The sequence below is a fragment of the Asterias amurensis genome, chromosome 10 (genome assembly GCF_032118995.1).
Source record: "Asterias amurensis chromosome 10, ASM3211899v1".
NCBI lineage: Eukaryota > Metazoa > Echinodermata > Asteroidea > Forcipulatida > Asteriidae > Asterias > Asterias amurensis.
The window spans coordinates 5,872,204-5,890,561 of NC_092657.1; the positions used below are offsets into that span (position 1 = coordinate 5,872,204).

At 38.9% G+C, this 18,358-nt stretch overlaps 2 protein-coding genes across 2 annotated transcripts; both read right to left on the reverse strand.

The window, feature by feature from the left end:
* Nucleotides 1-3,307: 3,307 nt before the first annotated feature.
* On the reverse strand, nt 3,308-10,267 carry LOC139943323 (ly-6/neurotoxin-like protein 1). Its single transcript, XM_071940150.1, has 4 exons — nt 10,141-10,267; nt 9,749-9,819; nt 6,584-6,702; nt 3,308-5,306 (listed from the first exon to the last, which is right to left on the reverse strand). The coding sequence occupies exons 2-4, from the start codon at nt 9,789-9,791 to the stop codon at nt 5,100-5,102; spliced, it is 369 nt and encodes a 122-aa protein (XP_071796251.1). The 5' UTR covers nt 9,792-9,819; nt 10,141-10,267; the 3' UTR covers nt 3,308-5,099.
* Nucleotides 10,268-11,893: 1,626 nt separating this feature from the next.
* Nucleotides 11,894-18,295, reverse strand: LOC139943117 (U-scoloptoxin(05)-Cw1a-like). Its single transcript, XM_071939935.1, has 4 exons — nt 18,124-18,295; nt 16,659-16,732; nt 14,069-14,187; nt 11,894-13,478 (listed from the first exon to the last, which is right to left on the reverse strand). The coding sequence occupies exons 2-4, from the start codon at nt 16,699-16,701 to the stop codon at nt 13,269-13,271; spliced, it is 372 nt and encodes a 123-aa protein (XP_071796036.1). The 5' UTR covers nt 16,702-16,732; nt 18,124-18,295; the 3' UTR covers nt 11,894-13,268.
* Nucleotides 18,296-18,358: the final 63 nt, after the last annotated feature.

Sequence of the window (18,358 nt, forward strand, 5' to 3'; positions counted from 1 at the left end):
GATGTTGTCATGGTAATTCTGATTTACAGCACAAATAGAAATAAAGATACAATAAAATTTACCTGTGAAAGTTGCAGCTGAATACAATGTCTACTTGCTGAGAAAACAGCAACAAAATTGTCTTGGTATTTTTTACAAGAATTACAAATCCACCCACGTTTAGAGAGATGATAACGGGTACCAACCGCATCTCTTGCCGCAGCCTTCCTGACTGGACACCAACCCTTACAAAACGGAGAAACGATTCACGCAATGTTAAGGGGTCAACAATTATCCAAACCATACTTCGTAGTAGGATTTGAAACTTTGCATGGTAGAAATACAATATGGAAAGGTTTGCGGTAACACCATGTAATGACTCTCTCTAATGAGTTGGGGTGGTTTTGAAAAGAACCGTTTGTTTCAACTCATTTGAGATAGTCATTACATGGTGTTACCGCAAACCTTTCCATATTATACTTGGGAGGGAGTCCTTTCCTCAAAATAGGTTATACCATCTCCATGGTTATACTATTGGGGAAGAAGAGCAATCATATTCAACTTATTGTTGGGGAATAACAACCGATCCCACATTTCTCATCAGTCTCATCAAGATTTACCAACCTGGAAGACCTGGGGTGGATTTCACAAAGGTAGTCCTAACTTAGGACTAGTCCTAGGCAATACTAAGAGATAGGACCAGTCCTAAGTTAGGATGAGTTACTGGTCCTAACTTAGGACCAGCCCTATCTCTTAGCATTGCTTAGGACTAGTCCTAAGTTAGGACTACCTTTGTGAAATCCACCCCTGGGCAATACTAAGAGATAGGACCAGTCCTAACTTGGGACCAGTCTTATCTCTTTAGCATTGCCTAGGACTAGTCCTAAGTTAGGACTACCTTTGTCAAATCGGGGTCCGCCCGATAGTCCGAAGGCCCGTTAGTCCGAATGTTCAATAGTCCGAAGGTTCGATAGTCCGAACGCACACATTTTCCATAAGAGGGGGTTCATTAGTCCGAAAATGTAATAGGGTTCGTTAATCCGAACATTTGATGCGATAGTCCGAAGGTTCATTAGTCCGAAGGTTCATCGATCCGAAGGTTTACTGGTCCGAAGGTTCGGTAGTCCGAATTTAAAAAAGGTTAGTTGGTCCGTAGGTTCGATAGTTCGAAACAAAAACGAGGTTCAACAGTCCGAAGGTTCATTATTCCGAATCGACGATAAGGTTCGAAAGTCCGAATTGACAATAAGGTTTGATAGTCCGACATTACAATACGGTTTGATAGTCCGAATTTACAAAAAAAGTTGTTTAAATAGTCTGACTGCATCGTATTGGAAGGTGGAGCAGAATTACATAATGACACTTGGTGCCCCCCTCCCAATTATATCGCGGGATGGGACGGCAACGGGAGTGTCCCCCACCCCCACTCAAATAAAACCAATAATAATAATTATTATTATTATTATAGCCGGCAATGGGTTATTAGGGAGATAACCGGCAATAGAGAAAAAAATCGTCTGGCCTGGGGCATTTTTGTCTGGACTAGTGCGTGTATTTTAATGGATGACTAAAAAAAAAATATTTTCCTTGTAAAGGATTGTCGTGGAGCATTTTTGCTGGTTTTTTTTATGTCAATTAAATTAACGTAGCAATCTGTTTTTGTTTATTTTTTTAATATGACATCATAGCCATAAATATATGTATACCCTTTAGACTAAACATAAACACTGATGTTAATTAACTTCCCGTTACTCTCCACTTCACTCCTGCCTGAGAACTTATATGTTGTAAATATTCTGTAAATAAAGTACACATTTGTTTTCTTAAGATATTTTTTTAATTCACTATCATACCTATCTCATGATTGTAAATTCGGACTATCGAACCTTATTGTCAATTCGGACTATCGGACCTTATTGTCAATTCGGACTATCGGACCTTATTGTCAATTCGGACTATCGGACCTTATTGTAAATTCGGACTATCGAACCTTCGGAATATTTAACCTTATCCTATTTTCGGAATAACGGGCCATTCGGACTATCGAACCTTCGGACTGTCGGACCTTCGAACTATTGAACCTTCGGACTAACGAACCTTCGGACTAACAGACCTTCGAACTATTGAACCTTCGGACCATCGAACCTTCGGACTATCGAGCGGTAACCGTGAAATCCACCCCTGGCCTTCCCCCTGGTTCAGACAGTACACTCTTGCCAGTTCCAAAGGTGCATTCCGCTGCTGGGGATCGTGCTTTTTACGCATATGTTGCATGCCTTTGGAACAGTCTCCCTCATCAAATTCGTTCCGCTGAGTCACTTTGATCTCAAGAAACATCTCAAAAGAAACATCTCAAAACTTTCCTGTTCAATTATTGATTGCTTTGACTGTTTCCCCATTATCAGTGGCATTTTTGTTCTTTGCTTATAATATAGTTTCTTGTAGCGCTGTGGTTCCGTGTGTAAGATCGATCTATAAATGCCTAATATTATAATTATTAATAGACATCTCCAGACCCTCTGATGAGTGGTATTAAGGTTGGATAATTATGCGAGAAAGCTTTATACCCGGCATGCCATAGCCTACAGAGCATCAGACTCTAGCTCTGGCGTTTCTAATCAGCAGAGTGTGGGGTCGAGAGAACTGACACTTGTGTCCTTAAGGAAAACACGTATGATGCTTCGTCCTTCGGATGGGAAGCAAAGTAGTTGGTTCTGTGTGTGGTGTGTAATTTACGTACAGGGACCCTGGTGGACTTATCGAAAAGAGAAGGGGTTCGCCCGGGGAGTCTGGTTTGATTGGCAGCATATTTCGCCACATCACCTTGTAAACCATTACGTTAAGGAGAATGGGCGATAAAGTGTAGATTGGTGGATAGTGCGCGAGCCGAAGGCGAGTACGTTGTATTTACGAATCTACACTTATGAGTCTATTCTCTGACTTCAACTTTGTCCTCAATTGTTTTTATACCAATTTCAATGAATTGAATTTCTCAAAAGTAACATTACTAGTTTATGTCATTTCGTTGTCAAACGACAGTTGGTCACATTTTAAAACTATTTTACAAAATATATAGGCATACTTTAGAACGATCAGTTTGCTCAGCTAACAAGTTGTTTCACTAGAGTAATTTTTCTCAACTGGAAAATGTTTTGTAAATAATTGAAAGATAACATATTTTCAGCTGTGTTTTGTTGCACTTCAGTGCTATGTTTCAATTTGGAAAGACAGTAATTTTCAAGTTGAACTATTTACTATAAAGTTTGTAATGAATCTTCACTCGACTGTAGATTATGTTACGAATGAACACATAAGTGTAAAATCACACATTCATATCAGGCACCCGACCACAATAAAATGCAATTGCAGTACAGACATTTATTTCTTCGAATTTTATAATGCACCAATTTCCATAAAACCTGACTGCATTATTGCTATTTTCTAATAAAAGAATAGTCAAATATTGTTCAAGTAAAAAATAGTACTGATATTACATAATGTACCGGTAGCTATACAGTTGACATAGGAAAAACATAAATAAAACATACCAATCTATAGGAAGTGACACATAAGAATGATGGATATTGAAGGTTTTCTTGGCCAAATGGGAAAACAGTTGGTCAACAATTTTGAGCTTTTCTTGATCAAAGGCATACAATGCTAACTAAAATCATTAGGCACAATGAAATTTTCTACAACAATGGCTTTAAAAATCTATTTCGTAAACGTCTGTGTAACTCAAATTCCAGCCAATGTATGTCACCCTTTTACTCTGTAGGTTTTATCAGTAAAACAAAAACAAAAACATCAACCGAAATAATCACTCCCTTAAAGCCATTGGACACTTTCGGTAAACAGTATTGTCTAAAGGCCCACACTTCGTGTATCACAACTTTTATGTAAAATAACTAACCTGTGAAAATTTAGGCTCAATCGGTCATTGGAGTCGGGAGAAAATAATGGGAAAACCCAATCTTGTTTCCGCACGTTTCGCGGTGTCATGACATGTGTTTAAGAAAAATCCGTCATTCTCGTTAGCGAGAATTGATAAATGTTTTAATGTTTTCTCGAAAAGTAACACATTTCATGGAATAATATTTCAAGAGAAGTCTTTCACCATTACCTTCTGTAAACCCTGTAAGTTATTTGTAAATCTGTGAACTTTTATTTTTTTTCTGTTCCGAAAGTGTATAATGGCTTTAAAGCGCAGCTGGGCCCAGTTTAATAAATACTGCCCATCGATTTGTTTTTTTTTGGTAGCAAAAATGAAAATGAGTAAGATACAAATTGAAACAATATAAACTTTATGGTATTTTTTTTTGTTTGGACACGCAGTTTACGTCAAGCAAGATTTGTCTGTGCGAAGACCTGTCTCTTGCGTACGGGTTTTAAAAAAATGGGGCCCGATCTTTCACCATTACCTTCTGTAAAGTCTGTAAATTATTTGTAAATCTGTGAACTTTTACTTTACTTATCTTTTCTATTCTGAAAGTGTAGAATGGCTTTAACGACCGTAGTCCCTATTTCAAATGCGGCTATGCAACTATATTAAGAAATATATTTTTCCGTTTAACAAATTAATCTCCTGCTGGGGACTCAATTCCGAAACTAGCTGTTAAGAACAAAAACCCTTGGTTACCAGTCAAAATACAGTGCAGACTTTCTTGAGACTGGTTCCCTGTTATTTTTGCAAAACATAATTTTTTCATGATGTTAAATTTGCATAGAGGATGAAGAATATTAATTTTGGTTTTACCCTTATAGTACTTTCCCGAGTGATGTGTGAAAGCAATTACATGTACATCAGTACATGTATCAATTTTACCACTCGGGAATAATTCCGAAACCCAAGTTTATGTTATTTTTTCCTTCTTAATCAGGTCCCAATTTCATAGAGGCACTTTTTAAGCAGAAACAATGCTCAACATTATTCTGCTAAGCAGAAATGAGTGGGATACCGGTCACAACTTGTACATGTGACGTGGTAGTTTGGCTGGTATAACCCATAACCAGTTACTATTATACTTGTGTTGAGTGCTTAGCTATAGTTCTGTGCTTAATCAGCTCTATAAAATTGTCCCCATCTCTTTATGGTGACGTCCGTTGTTACGGTAGCCATTTCATTTGGACAGGCCCCATACAGTGGCGACCAGGCTGACCATAGCAACGAGGTTAAAGGTCACTGAGCCTGCGCTGTTGCACAGATCAGAGTTGCAGCATGTGGTGCAGACTTTGGCGCCGTTCGATTCGACACAGTCGATGGCATAGCAAAGCGTTGAACACGAACGGGTGATGCTCACGACTCCGCCACCTTCAATGTATACTTTCTGTCAAAGAGAATACCAAAAAGGAGATAAACATTATTTGTGTACGTGCGATGGTTTATGTGTAGGTGGCACACAACTCTAGGTGCGTGCACATTATTTTCATCAAAGATGGTGGTCAATGACGTCATGTACAATATCCATCTTATTGGTTAAAGCCATTGGACCCTTTCGATCGGTACAGAAAAAAAAATAAGTTCACAGATTTACAAATAATTTACAGGGTTTACAGAAGGTATTGGTGAAAGACTTCTCTTGAAATATTAGTCCATGAAATGCTTTAATTTTTGAGAAAACGGTGAAACAATATAAATTCTCGTTGACGAGAATTACGGATTTGTTATAAACACATGTCATGACACGGCGAAACGCGCGAAAACAGGAGTGGGTTTTCCCGTTATTTTCTCCCGGCTCCGATGTCCGATTGAGCCTAAATTTCCACAGGATTGTTATTTTATATATAAGTTGTGATACACGAAGTGTGGGACTTGGACAATACTGTTTACCGAAAGTGTATAATGGCTTTAACCAATAGTGACTCCTGACGCAATCTACCTCACGTGACACGCATTAAGCGTACAAACTACGTCACTTCCGAGCAGCCAATCTTAACGCATCAATTGACAGCTTCTGTGATAGTACTACTGCTATCATCACCCACTCACTCGGTCGCTCGCCCATACCCATCCAGGCAAGCACGAGTCGGGATTTTCCAAGTAACTGTGGGTCTTGCATGAGGTTCCGATTCGACACCGGTGTCCTTTTTGGCACCCCCGATGTAAGACATTTTCGATCTAATTGTTTGGGCATCATTGAGTCTGTCTTATCCTTTCGGATCACGAACTAACCTAAAGGGCGCACTGGCCTAGTTATGCGGCCCGGTGTGTAGCCTTGATCAAGGCTGTTGACGTACTGTTCCCCGGCCCGGTTCGCTGCACACGCATGCATGCAGTGCATACACAAATGTACATTACCATACATTGTACAGCGAGAACAGTATAGCGTAGTCGTGAGTACGGTCGTGTCTTTGTACTTTCAACCTCATAAGTACCCATGTACCGTAAGTGTACCGTATACAGATGGTACATGTACATGTACAGTACGATGTGTACACTGTACACGTATTATATGCACTGTGTTATGTATGGGGGTGCGCTGGCGGAATTCAGTGATGGGGACTGGGATTTTGCAGATCGCGGCTGGCTGTAGCGCCTTGATCAAGGCTACCCGGTGTGCAGCCATTTTGTAAAAAGATGTACCCATGACGAAATAAATCTTACCTGGCACTCGCCATTGCATGTCGACTTCTTGGCTGTCGGATCAGGAGCCTCACACGAGTTGCCCGAATAGCCATAACTGTTGTACTCGCAATCATAACACTGTCGAGATGCCGCAAGGCCTGTATGTGCATAAACACACCATTGAATTTTGTATGATAAATCAATATTCATAAATACCTCGGACAGTTTCAGTATTCCTATTGGTGGAGAGCGCGTCACGTGGGTGTGAATAAAACCGGTAAAAAGTGTTAATTCATGGGCGTGACACGCGACCTTGCACCTGTAAATAATACAAGACTTCTAGCTAAAGACTTATAGCTAGGGGTCATTCCGTGTCAATTCAACACGCTTTTGGACCTGACCTTCACGGATTTAAAAACGCATTGTATACACAATGTACAGTGTACAGAGTATTGTGTGGTAGTGTGTACAGAGTATTGTGTGGTAGTGTGTACACACACATTAAAAACCATGTCACCCTGGTAATAATATGGAGTCCAAAAGTATATTTCATGACATGACTTAATGAGCTAATTCATTTCATCCCCTTAATTTAATATAGGAGACACTGTGTATCCGACATACTGTACACACATTATACAATGTACAGTGTACAGAGTATTCACATTTAGTGCTTTAAAAGCTTTATTTAGTCCTTTAAATGTCAAGTCATGATCATAGACACTGTGACCCATTTAAATCACAAAGCAAGAAAAAAAGCAGGCTTAAGGCAGGTATCATTTAGGTTTATACTGGAGCATCCAAGTCTTTATTTCACTCGAGCACACAGCACCGGCTGTCGCAAGTAGATATCTGAACTGTCGCCTGAGAAAATACTCTCAACAACTGAAAGATTTAGCAGTGATCCAGAAGTTCAGGGACCATCAATGTCATCTGCACATCAGGATGTTTTTGTGCAGCCAAATACCGACATTAACATTATCAATGAGGCTATGACAATTATCGGTGTATCTCCAATCATAAGTAAGAAGAAAGCTAATGGAAGTTACATGGAAAACAAGGTTGAGAAACTAAAGACAACAATTTAAAAGCAGAAACTGGAAACTGCTACAGGAAAATAGTTTGGTGACGATGAAAGTGAGATGATAACTCAGTTGAAATGAAAGTTTCATTCCTTGACCAAGAAAAGTGAAAAAGTTCATGTCTTGAGTGTCTTAGCAGTGAGTTGGAGTGTGAAAAGAATAGCAGATGAATTGGGAGCATCAAACTACATGCCAAGAAAATCAAAGAAACTGGTGAATTAGCAGGGAATGTTTTCCATTCCAAATCCTTTAGGCTGGAAAATCTCTTTCATTAAAAATGGTGCAAACTGTGAGAGACTTTTAGTTGTTCGAGTCTGTCAGCAGACAAATGCCAGGGATGAAAGACTTTGTGTCGGTTACTGTTGATGGTGAGAAGAAACATCTCCAGAAACATTTTGATCTTTGTATCTGAAAGAAGTGTTTGAACTTTTCAAGGAACATCCTCCTGAAAGTTTTGCTGAAAATTTGCTGAACTTGGGCTGAAGCAGTGCATCCTTGCCGGATCTAGTGAAATGCATTTAGTTTGTGTTTGTACTATACATCAAAATGTGAAACTCGAAAGTTGAATGATTATCTTTGAATTTCTAGTGTACATGTATCATGTACACATTACTACACATTACACTGTATACATGTATGTACATGTATGTATAATGTACATGTACAATGCGTTTTTATGGTTTTGGCCGTGTTAAAAAAATCATAACAAAAAAGCTGTAAGAGTGCCCATCACAATTTTTCAGAATAATGTTGCTTACATCTTAAACTTGCATTTAAAAAAAAATTGCGCATTTTGAAAAATACTCATTTTTGCAAATCAAGGTCAAAGGTCAAATTTTTGCATATTTTTTCGGTGGTGCGTGGAAATTTGTTGATTTTATGTTATCAAATGTGGGCCATGTCAAGAGCTTCAAAATGATATAAATATTATCTTTGTAGGTATTTTACTTTTGGAGATATGATTGTCCAACCATAGCAGGTCATGCTAATTAGTCAAAAGTTCGTTAACCCGTATCTCCCAAAATAATGATCCGAATTACATAAAATTTGGGATTTGGGCATTTCTCAGGGAGTCCAATCAGCACACCGAATTTCATTTAAATCCGTGAAGGTCAGGTCCAAAAGCGTGTTGAATTGACACGGAATGACCCCTAGAAGTCTATTATTTCTAACTAAAAGCACACAAATTCGTCCAACAAGGGTGTTTTTTCTTTCATAATTTTTTTTTGCAACTTCGACGACCAATTGAGCCCAAATTTTCACAGTTTGTTTTTATGGTTATGATGGGATACACCAAGTGAGAACACTGGTCTTTGACAATTACCAAACATGAACAGTGGCTTTAAAGACAGTGGCCACTATTGGTAATTGTCATACACCAGTCTTCTCACTTGATGTATCTCAACATATGCATGAAATAACAAACCTGTGAAAATTTGAGCTCAATCGGTCGTAGAAGTTGCGAGATAATAATGAAAGACAAAACACCCTTGTCACACGAAGTTGTGTGCGTTTAGATGGTTGATTTCGAGACCTCAAGTTCTAAACTTGAGGTCTCGAAATCAAATTCGTGGAAAATGACTTCTTTCTCGAAAACTACGTCACTTCTGTGGGAGCTGTTTCTCACAATGTTTTATACTATCAACCTCTCCCCATTACTCGTAATCAAGAAAGGTTTTATGATGATAATTATTTTGACAATTACCAACAGTGTCCACTGCCTTTAATATCCTGATGTATTGAATGCCTAGGAAACCGTATATAAACACCAGCCTGATGAGTTATCTCGGACAAACTTTACTTTCGTATACTTCCTCCTTGGTTCTATGATATGCAGGGGTGGGAGTCAATACTAACGTTAAAGTCTGAAACTTGGATACAATTTCAAAGGTATGTTGAAATGAGGCCATTTCTACTGTTTGGTAACCCCTGGGGTTATAGATTACAATGAGCGTTTGGAAACCGTATCCAAAGCACTGGAGAAGTAGACCAATGAGCAGGATTTCTTTATTTATGAGAAAAAATATTTTCTGATTTTCTTCACCAGGCTGACATAAAAAGTCTGAATTTAGCCAAAAGTCTGAACGATCTAATCCCTGAATAATATGGTTAGCATTCTCACCTACAAGACCCAAGACTAGCATGGCGTACATTGGTCCTTTCATCTTGATAAAACGTTCGCTTTCGATCAATCTTGCAGTACCGACACGGGAGAAAAGAATATAAAGAAAAAGTTTGTTAAAACGTATAATTTATAATTTAAGAGTTAAAGGTACACTCTAAAGTTATTTCACGGGAAAATTGCCAGGAGTTTTGATCTTTTCACACTAAAAAAAAACAAACCTCCCGGGATATTCCAGGGACAGGGTTAATGGCATGACGGTCAGACCTCAACAGAGAGCCGTTCTCGAAGGTTGATAATTCTTGTAACTTTACCCCTTACCCATCACCCCAGCATGAAGATAAAACAAAAAAACACGAATGAATGATAATCAAAATAAAAACAAAACTCACCTTGTTTAGGCCTACGAGCGAAATGAGTACACGGCAGCTATGCAAAATGAAAATGAACGACAATTGTAGCTGTATAACCGCACCCTAATATTATTGCCTTCTAACTGCATGAACTGTGGGTCTGGCGGCTTGATCTCGGGTCGTGACGTCAGCCCCAAGCGGTGACCTCTGAACTCAGCCAGGCGAGTCACAGGCCTTGTAAAATTTATACGACACCAAAATGACAGAACAAAATAAAAATTATGTTTAGTGTCGTCACTTTTTGAAGAAAAAAAAGGAAGAAAGGAATTTTCCCTTTTGTTCTGCCCGACACATTTGTTGATACAAACGGCTGCGCTATCTTTTATATATTTTTTGACTGCTGAGCTCGCTAAAATAATATCAATTTATATAAAAGAAACGTCTTTTCGGAAAAAAAAGTATTTTGGGTTATTACATTAGATTAATCATTGCATAATCTTCATTGTATTCTATATATATAAATTTTGTATATTTTTGGGGGGTGTACTGCGCCTCGGAATAGGGTCTTGTTTACCAGATAGATAAAGCATTATAAATGCAAAAAAAAAAAAAAAAAAAAAAAAAATAATAATAATAATAATAAGGAGGCGGACTCTATCAAGGCAGTGGGCGGCGACGCAAAACATGTTTTTATTTTTAATTGGCCTAAACGATACGTGGTCGTAGTCTTGTATTGAGAAGCCTTATTGGATTGGACTGTTGGGTGTCGTATCAAAGTCAGAGTTACGCTAACAAGTACAAGGTTATACCAGCAAAAATGTCACATTGTAAAATTTTTGACGCTTCAGTACCCTCTGCTTATCATTGCTACTATTATCTTTAAAGACCAGATGTCCCATATATATATTTTTTTTTTGGCATCCAGGGGTCGAATTCGGACGTATATAGGACGCATACAATATAAGTATACATACCCTATAGACGCTTGACTCCTAATTTTTTTTTTCGTTTCCCATATTATTTGCTCCTATATTTTTGCTACTCTGGTATTTTTGTTTTGACTTATAAATTGGTGTTATGCATCTTGGTGATTGTACGGTATAAGGCATTGAGTATTTATTGTATTGTATGGCATTGTATATTGGTATATTTTTACGGGCGGTGCTGCATTAGAGGCTGTCTGCGTGATTGTTTACACTAACTTGACTCCATTGAAACAACTTTCATGCAGTTTTATTGATCGTAACACTTTAATACTTTTGGAGCCATTCAATACGTGAATTTATAAAAATAAAAGGGACAATAGGACCACGTTTTAACAACGTTGTTCCGAGGACAGAGAAGTTTAAAGGCAGTGGACACTATTGGTAATTACTTAAAATAATTATTATAGCATAAAACCTTTCTTGGTGACTATAGTAATGTGTTTGGGAGGTTGATGGTATAAAACATTGTGAGAAACCATCTAAACGCACACAACTTCGTGTGACAAAGGTTTTTTCTTCTTCTTCCATTATGCCGTCTTTTACTCTACAAAGAGTTGTCCACCTTAAGGTCTTTTGCAAGAGTGGTATGGCGGACAAAAACGAGCTGTTTTTTACCCAGTAGGTAGTGGACACTATTGGTTATTACTCAAAATAGTTATTAGCATAAAACCTTTCTTGGTGACGAGTAATGGAGAGTGGTTGATAGAATAAAACATTGTGAGAAACGGCTCAATTCAATTCAAGTCAATTCAATTGTTTTATTGTCATACATTATAAATACATATACAGTGAAATTCACTTCGGCTTGCGAGTCCAAAAAATATGTTTAAAATTACCAAAATTACAAAAATACAGAAAACCCTTAAACCACTTAGGCATGCGATAACGAACAAGTAAACAGTATGCGCACATTATGCAGAGAAACAAATAGTTCAAAAATTGCAACCCCCAATTTTTTTTTTAAGTATAAATCATTAAAGGCAGTGGACACTATTGGTAATTACTCAAAATAATTATTAGCATTAACCTCACTTGGTAAAGAGGTATACTTGGCAGTATAAAACTTTGTGAGAAACGGCTCCCTCTGAAGTGGAGTAGTTTTCGAGATATAAGTAATTTTCCACGAATTTGATTTTGAGACCTAAAGGTTAGAACTTGAGGTCTCGAAATCGACCATCTAAACGCACACAACTTCGTGTGACTATAGGGTGTTTTCTTCTTTCATTATTATCTCGCAACTTTGATGACCGATTGAGCTCAAATTTTCACAGGTTAGTTATTTTATGCATATGTTGAGATACACCAACTGTGAAGGCTAGTCTTTGACAATTACCAATAGTGTCCACTGCCTTTAAGTGACCTTATTGCACTGGGGAAAAACCTATTGCGAGTACGGTTGGAGTCGACTCTGATCGCTCTATGCCGCTTACCTGATCTCATTAATTCAAACAAACCATTCGCAGTGTGAAATTCATCCGAAATAATAGATCTAGAATTCTTCAGAACCCATGCAGCATAAAGTTTATCCAAAGCAGGAAGTTCACGACCAATAATAAAGCTAGCAGTGCCGACTACACGATTGAGGCGTTTTCGGTCATCTGCCGTGGTGTTTGCCATACCAGACAGTAATTGAGAGATTTTACTCATGGTTGTACCCATAAGTTTACTATTCATATTTATATTTATAGTTACTCTTAGCCATACTTTGTTTCGGTGCTTAGCTATAGTTCTGTGCTTAAGCAGCTCTTTAAAGGCAGTGGACACTATTGGTAATTACTCTAAATAATTATTAGCATAAAAACCTTTCTTGGTGACGAGTAATGGGGAGAGGTTGATGGTATAAAACCTTGTGAGAAACAGCTCCTCTGAAGTGCCATAGTTTTTGAGAAAGAAGTAATTTTCCACGAATTTGATTTCAAGACCTCAAGTTTAGAACTTGAGGTCTCGAAATCAACCATCAAAACGCACACAACTTTCGTGTGACAAGGCTGTTTTTTCTTTCATTATTATCTCGCAAGTTCGATGACCGATTGAGCTCAAACTTTCACAGGTTCGTTATTTTATGCAACTGTTGAGATACACCAACTGTGAAGGCTAGTCTTTGACAATTACCAATAGTGTCCACTGGCTTTAAAGTTTCCCCAACTCTTTATGGTGACGTCCGTTGTTACGTTAGCCATTTTATTTGGACAAGCCCCATGCAGTGGCGATCAGGCCGAACATAGCAACGAGGTTAAAGGTCACTGAGCAGGCGCTGTTGCACAGATCACGGATGCAGCATGTGGTGCAGATTCGGGCGCCGTCCTTTTCAAGACATTTGTGGTCGTAGCAAAACGGCGCTTCACACGAACGGGTGATGCTCACGACTCCGCCACCTTCTGTGTATACTTTCTGTTAAAGAGAATACAAAAAGGAGACAGTTATTATTTGTGTATTCTCAAATGCAAAATAAGTGAAGTTGTCTTCCACTCTTTGAAGTTTGCATCTGTCCTGGAGTGAACGTCCCCTCTAAACGACTGAAATAGCCACCACTTTTTTAAAGAGCCAAATGAGGGACAACTCGAAATGTAAAGAGTGGTGTTTTTCACTCTTTTACATTTAGAGAGTATGTGCGATGGTTTATCTGTAGGTGGCACACAACTTTCAGCCAATACCTTTCACGTGTGCACGTTTCATCAAAGGGTGGTGGTCAGTGACGTCACGGGCATGTTAGTGATTCCTGACGCAATCCACCTCAAGTGACCTTTCGCTCGGCCCCAGGGATGGGCCAATCACCTTGCACAGATTCTTGTCAGGGAAGTACGTCATGTATGCAGTGCATAGAAATATGGCGCAGTGTGAGTGTGATGCATGATGGGACTGCGCATTATTAAACCAATGAGCGTGCATGATCTATTAGCCAATCCCAACACCTTTACCAATTACCAATAGTGTCCACTGTCTTTAATAATTACCACCTGACTTCAAGACTACTTTCTTACCCGGCACTCGCCCTCGCATGACGCCTTCGGTGTAGTCTCATCAGGAGCTTCACACGAGTTGCTTAAACCATTAGTTGACGTGTACTCACATTCATAACACCGTACAGATGACGTAAGGCCTATGTATGATTAATAATAGTATAGGATTTGAGGCATTGCATGGTGATGAATCAATATATATATATATATATATATATAGTTTGCGGTAACACCATGTGTGTATCTACTTGCCAAGTAGAGTTTGTTCTTAGAGATCTGTCTTTCTTTACACTTCTACTGCAGAGATATAGATTGTTCGGGTGTTCGGGGACTTATAGATTGTTCGGGTGTTCGGGGGACTTATAGATTGTTCGGGTGTTCGGGGGACTTATAGATTGTTCGGGTGTTCGGGGGACTTATAGATTGTTCGGGTGTTCAGGGGACTTATAGATTGTTCGGGTGTTCGGGGGACTTATAGATTGTTCGGGTGTTCGGGGACTTATAGATTGTTCGGGTGTTCGGGGGACTTATAGATTGTTCGGGTGTTCGGGGGACTTATAGATTGTTCGGGTGTTCGGGGGACTTATAGATTGTTCGGGTGTTCGGGGACTTATAGATTGTTCGGGTGTTCGGGGACTTATAGATTGTTCGGGTGTTCGGGGGACTTAAGCCCACTTCTCTCTTACCTCTTCAGTCTCCTGACGATTACTAGAGCTAGCTAGTCAAAACGTTGGGACCAATTCAAGAACCGACTCCGCGGTAGTGCAGTTAATTACGATCCCACAAGCTAAAGTAGTAGTCCCAGCCTATTTTCTATACCATTCGCCCGGGTAATAGCTAAACAGCAGGACAGTTCTTTTCAGAAATGAGAAGTCTCCCAAACACCCGAACAATCTACTCCGCGGTAGTAGTAGAAAGATCTAAGAAACAACTCTACCTGACAAATAGATACACCTGGTGTTACAGCAAACCAAACTATATATATATATATATTAATAATGATGATGTTTGATGAGAATTTGAGACATTGCATGTTGAGGTATCAACGTATGTTTGTGATAATATCATGACCCCAAATCTGCGAAAAGGCACTGGACACGTTTGGGTAAAAGACCAGGGGTTGATTTCACAATTGTGTTCTTTCCTTTCATTCTGCTCTCTTGCAAATTCGCTGACCAGTTTGAGCCCAAATTTTCACAGGTTTGTTATTTGATGCATTACGTTTGGGACACACTGCAAGTGACAAAACTACTACTCTTTGACAAAATTACAAAAAGTGTCCATGCCTTCAATATCCTGATGTATTAAAGCCATTATACACTTTCGGTACAGAAAAAAAAAGTTCACAGATTTACAAACAATTTACAGGGTTTACAGAAGGTAATGGTCTCTTGAAATATTGTTCCATGAAATGCTTTACTTTTGAGAAAACGGTAAAACAATATCAATTCTCGATAGCGAGAATTACGGATTTATAGTCAACACATGTCATGACACGGCGAAACGCGCGGAAACAAGGGTGGGTTTTCCCGTTATTTTCTCCCGACTCCGATGACCGGTTGAGCCCAAATTTTCACAGGTTTGTTATTTTATATATAAGTTGTGATACACGAAGTGTGGGACTTGAACAATACTGTTTACCGAAAGTGTATAATGGCTTTAACAATAACAACAATAAAGAATATTTATAGGGCGCCAAAATCCACCAAAATGAGGTGCTCAAGGCGCACAGGGGGTGGGGGGGGGGGGGGCACACACAGCAAGGAAAATAAGGCAACTAGACCAATCACATAGGCGAGGTTAAATATTGCGGATTTGATGAGGTATTCGTTTCCAGAGTGTGGGTCCAGCATGGAAAAAATGACCTATCGCCCCATGACTTGCTACTGTATTAAAGGGAACGTACACGTTTGGTTATTACTCAAAGCCAATTGTAACTTAAAAACTGACTTGTTAACGAGCATATTGGGGAGCTGTTGGTAGTGTAAAACATTGTGAGAAACGACTTCCTCTGAAGTAACGTAGTTTTTGAGCAAGAGGTAATTTCTTACTAAACTAATAAAAGACTTCTTGCCAGAAGTCTTTTATTTCTATCTGAAAGCACACAAATTCGTCCAACAAGGGGTATTTTTTCTTTCATCATTTTCTCGCAACGTCGATGACCGATTGAGCCCAAATTTTCACAGGCTTGTTGTTTTACGCTTAAGATGGGATACACCAAGTGAGGACACTAGTCTTTAACAATATTACCAAACACCTTCCCTTTAATGCCAAGGAAACCGGATATAAACATCAGTCTGATGAGTTAGCTCGGGACCGACGTTACTTCATAATTATTATTTCCTCCTTGGTTCTGTGAGCTATAATATGCGGGGGTGAGAGTGAGAAGTCTGGGGTCTGGAACGGTATGTTGAAATAATGTCATTTCTACTGTGTGGTAACACATGTGGGGTTATAAATTCCAAGGAGCTTTTAGAAACAGTATCCAAAGCACTAGAGAAGTAGACCAATTAGCAGTTTTTTTAATTATTATTTCTTCAGCAGGCCGACATAAGAAAAGTCTGAATTCAGTCAAAGTCTGAACGATCTTATCCCTGATTAGAATACTCACCTACAAGACCTAAGACTAGCAAAGCGTACATTAGTCCTTTCATCTTGATATTTTGACGTTCACTTTCGATCAATCTTAAAGTATTGTCCGAGGAGAGAAGATCACAGAGAAAAAGTCTGTTAAAACTTATGAGTTATAATAAAGAGTTAAAGGCAGTGGACACTATTGGTAATCACTCAATATAATTATCATTATAAAACCTTTCTTGATTACGAGTGAAGGGGAGATCGATGGTATGAAACATTGTGAGAAACAGCTCGACCCTCTGAAGTTGAGTAGTTTTCGAGAAAGAAGTAATTTTTCACGAATTTGATTTCGAGACCTCAAGTTTGGAATTTGAGGGTCTCGAAATCAAACATCTGAAAGCACACAACTCCGTGTGACAAGGGTGTTTTATCTTTCATTATTATCTCGAAACTTCGATGACCGATTGAGCTTAAATTTTCACAGGTTTGTTATGCATATGTTGAGATACACCAAGTGAGAAGATTGGTCTTTGACAATTACCAATAGTGTCCACTGTCTTTAAAACTTATGAGTCACTCTTTAAGAGTTAAAGGTACACTCTAAAGGCCTGTTCACACTAAAGTCATTTCCCGGAAAATTCCCGGGAACTTTTGGTCGATCTTTTCACACCACAAAAAAAAAACTCCCGGGTATTTCCAGGGACAGAGGCAATCTGATAGGGGTTGGGCACGCGGGGTTTTAAGATCGCGCTCTTTCAGTGTGTATAAGGGAAGGTGCACTGTTTGGTCACTTGGTGTATCCCAACATAAGCATAAAATAACAAGCCTGTGAAAATTTGAGCTAAGTCGGTCATCGACGTTGCGAAAAAAATTACAAGAGATAAAAAGCACCCTTGTTTGACGAATTTGTGTACTTTCAGATAGGAACAATAGACTTCTGGCAATGAGTTTTTTATAGTGAGAAATTCGAGCCTCTTTCGCAAAATCATATGCTATTTCAGAGGGAGCCGTTTCTCACAATGTTTTATTGAAGGCACGGGACACTATTGGTAATTATTATTAAAAATAATTGTTAGCATACAAAAATTACTTGGGTAAGAGCTGTTGATGGTAAAATCGTTTTAAGAAACCTTTTGAAGTAAAAAGTAGTTTTTGAGCCATAGCTAATTTCTCACTAGCAGGCCGGTCTTTCTCGGAGTTTTATAATTCTCGTTTATTTACTCAGCGCCTTGAGTACCAGCCGTGTAGTTCACAAAACTCTTCCTAACTCAAGACTAATCTTAGGACTTAGTCCCATCTTAGTCCCAACCCTGCACTGTAGCATGCAGACCTTAAGATTAATCCTAAGTTAAGACGAGTTACTCGTCCTAACTCGAGATAAGACGAGTCCTAACTGTTTGTTAAATCGAGGTCTATTTACCCCTCACCCATTACCCACAGCATAGTGATCAAACAAAAACCCTCTGGATGAATGATAATCAATATAAAACAAAACTCACCTGATAATGGCCTATACGAAATGTAGGGAAGTATTCCGAAGCTTTGCAAAATGAAAATAATTGTTGCAACCCTTCCCCCTAATAATACATTTCCTTCTAACTGTGCCATGGGTCCGGCAGCTCGCTCTCGGTTTGTGACGTCAGCCCCAAGAGGTGACTTCTGAACTCACCCAGGTGATGAATCACAGGCCTTGTAAAATTTACATGAGGCCTACAAACGAAAACATGTTTGGCG

Bases quoted from the DNA above. Each gene is read 5' to 3' on its own strand.
- LOC139943323 (XM_071940150.1), bottom strand. From the start codon at position 9,791: ATGAAAGGACCAATGTACGCCATGCTAGTCTTGGGTCTTGTAG. The intron at 6,703-9,748 runs GTGAGAATGCTA...ATGCACATACAG, and splicing joins GCTAGTCTTGGGTCTTGTAG to GCCTTGCGGCATCTCGACAG. The intron at 5,307-6,583 runs GTAAGATTTATT...TCTCTTTGACAG, and splicing joins CATGCAATGGCGAGTGCCAG to AAAGTATACATTGAAGGTGG.
- LOC139943117 (XM_071939935.1), bottom strand. From the start codon at position 16,701: ATGAAAGGACTAATGTACGCTTTGCTAGTCTTAGGTCTTGTAG. The intron at 14,188-16,658 runs GTGAGTATTCTA...AATCATACATAG, and splicing joins GCTAGTCTTAGGTCTTGTAG to GCCTTACGTCATCTGTACGG. The intron at 13,479-14,068 runs GTAAGAAAGTAG...TCTCTTTAACAG, and splicing joins CATGCGAGGGCGAGTGCCGG to AAAGTATACACAGAAGGTGG.